The 496-nt window shown below is 74.6% G+C and overlaps 3 protein-coding genes across 5 annotated transcripts in view; 2 read left to right on the top strand and 1 right to left on the bottom strand.

Moving 5' to 3' along the window:
- CENPK (centromere protein K) overlaps window positions 1-108 on the bottom strand; it is a 23,426-nt gene extending 23,318 nt beyond the window's left edge. For both annotated transcript variants that reach the window (XM_010580527.1, XM_010580528.1), the window contains exon 1: window positions 12-108. In XM_010580527.1, coding sequence (XP_010578829.1) covers window positions 12-14 — 3 coding nt within the window. In that variant the 5' untranslated portion in view covers window positions 15-108. The remainder of the gene's footprint in view (window positions 1-11) is intronic.
- Window positions 109-151: 43 nt separating this feature from the next.
- Window positions 152-496, top strand: part of LOC104839959 — a 775-nt gene continuing 430 nt past the window's right edge. The window contains exon 1 of the mRNA XM_010580589.1: window positions 152-479. Within this exon, the coding sequence (XP_010578891.1) occupies window positions 162-479 (318 nt within the window). The 5' untranslated portion in view covers window positions 152-161. The remainder of the gene's footprint in view (window positions 480-496) is intronic.
- PPWD1 (peptidylprolyl isomerase domain and WD repeat containing 1) overlaps window positions 252-496 on the top strand; it is a 16,429-nt gene continuing 16,184 nt past the window's right edge. The window contains exon 1 of one of the 2 annotated variants that reach the window (XR_775196.1): window positions 252-336. The gene's annotated coding sequence lies outside the window, so the exon portion shown is untranslated. The remainder of the gene's footprint in view (window positions 337-496) is intronic. The other variant, XM_010580529.1, reaches the window with a different exon arrangement.

Genomic DNA, 496 nt, shown 5'->3' with positions numbered 1-496 from the left:
CCGCCCCTTACCATAGCGGTGCGGTTCGGCTCGGCTCGGCTCGGCTCTGCCCGCGTCTTCCACTGCGCGCGCTCGACGCTGACTAGCTGCGCCCCGTGACGTCACGTTTGAAGCGCCCGGCAACGAGACGTAGCGCGGGCGGGACGCGTCGCTGGGAAGTGATGTTCGGCAGCATGGCGTCGGCCGACTGGGAGCGTAAGCGAAAGCAGCTGGAGACGGCGGGCGGCCGTGAGGAGAAGGAGGTGGCGGCGGCGGCGGCAGCAGACGAGGAGGATGAGGAGGAGCGCTGGGTCGGGCCGCTGCCGGGGGAGGCCGCCCAGGCGAAGAAGAGGAGAGGTAACGGGGGGAGCGGTGGAGCCTTGGCCCGCCGGCCCCTTCTCTGGGGAGCGGCGCGGGAGGCGTCCGTCCGTCCGTGGCGCTGCCCCGGGCCGGCTCCGAAGCGGTGGGATCGCCTCCGGGCCGCAGGCCCCGCCGGGAGGGCGGCCGCCCTCGGGCG

The sequence above is a fragment of the Haliaeetus leucocephalus genome, unplaced genomic scaffold (genome assembly GCF_000737465.1).
Source record: "Haliaeetus leucocephalus isolate CR32 unplaced genomic scaffold, Haliaeetus_leucocephalus-4.0 Scaffold722, whole genome shotgun sequence".
Lineage (NCBI taxonomy): Eukaryota > Metazoa > Chordata > Aves > Accipitriformes > Accipitridae > Haliaeetus > Haliaeetus leucocephalus.
Note: the sequence above shows the minus strand (reverse complement) of the source record. Positions and strands in the feature narration are given on the sequence as shown.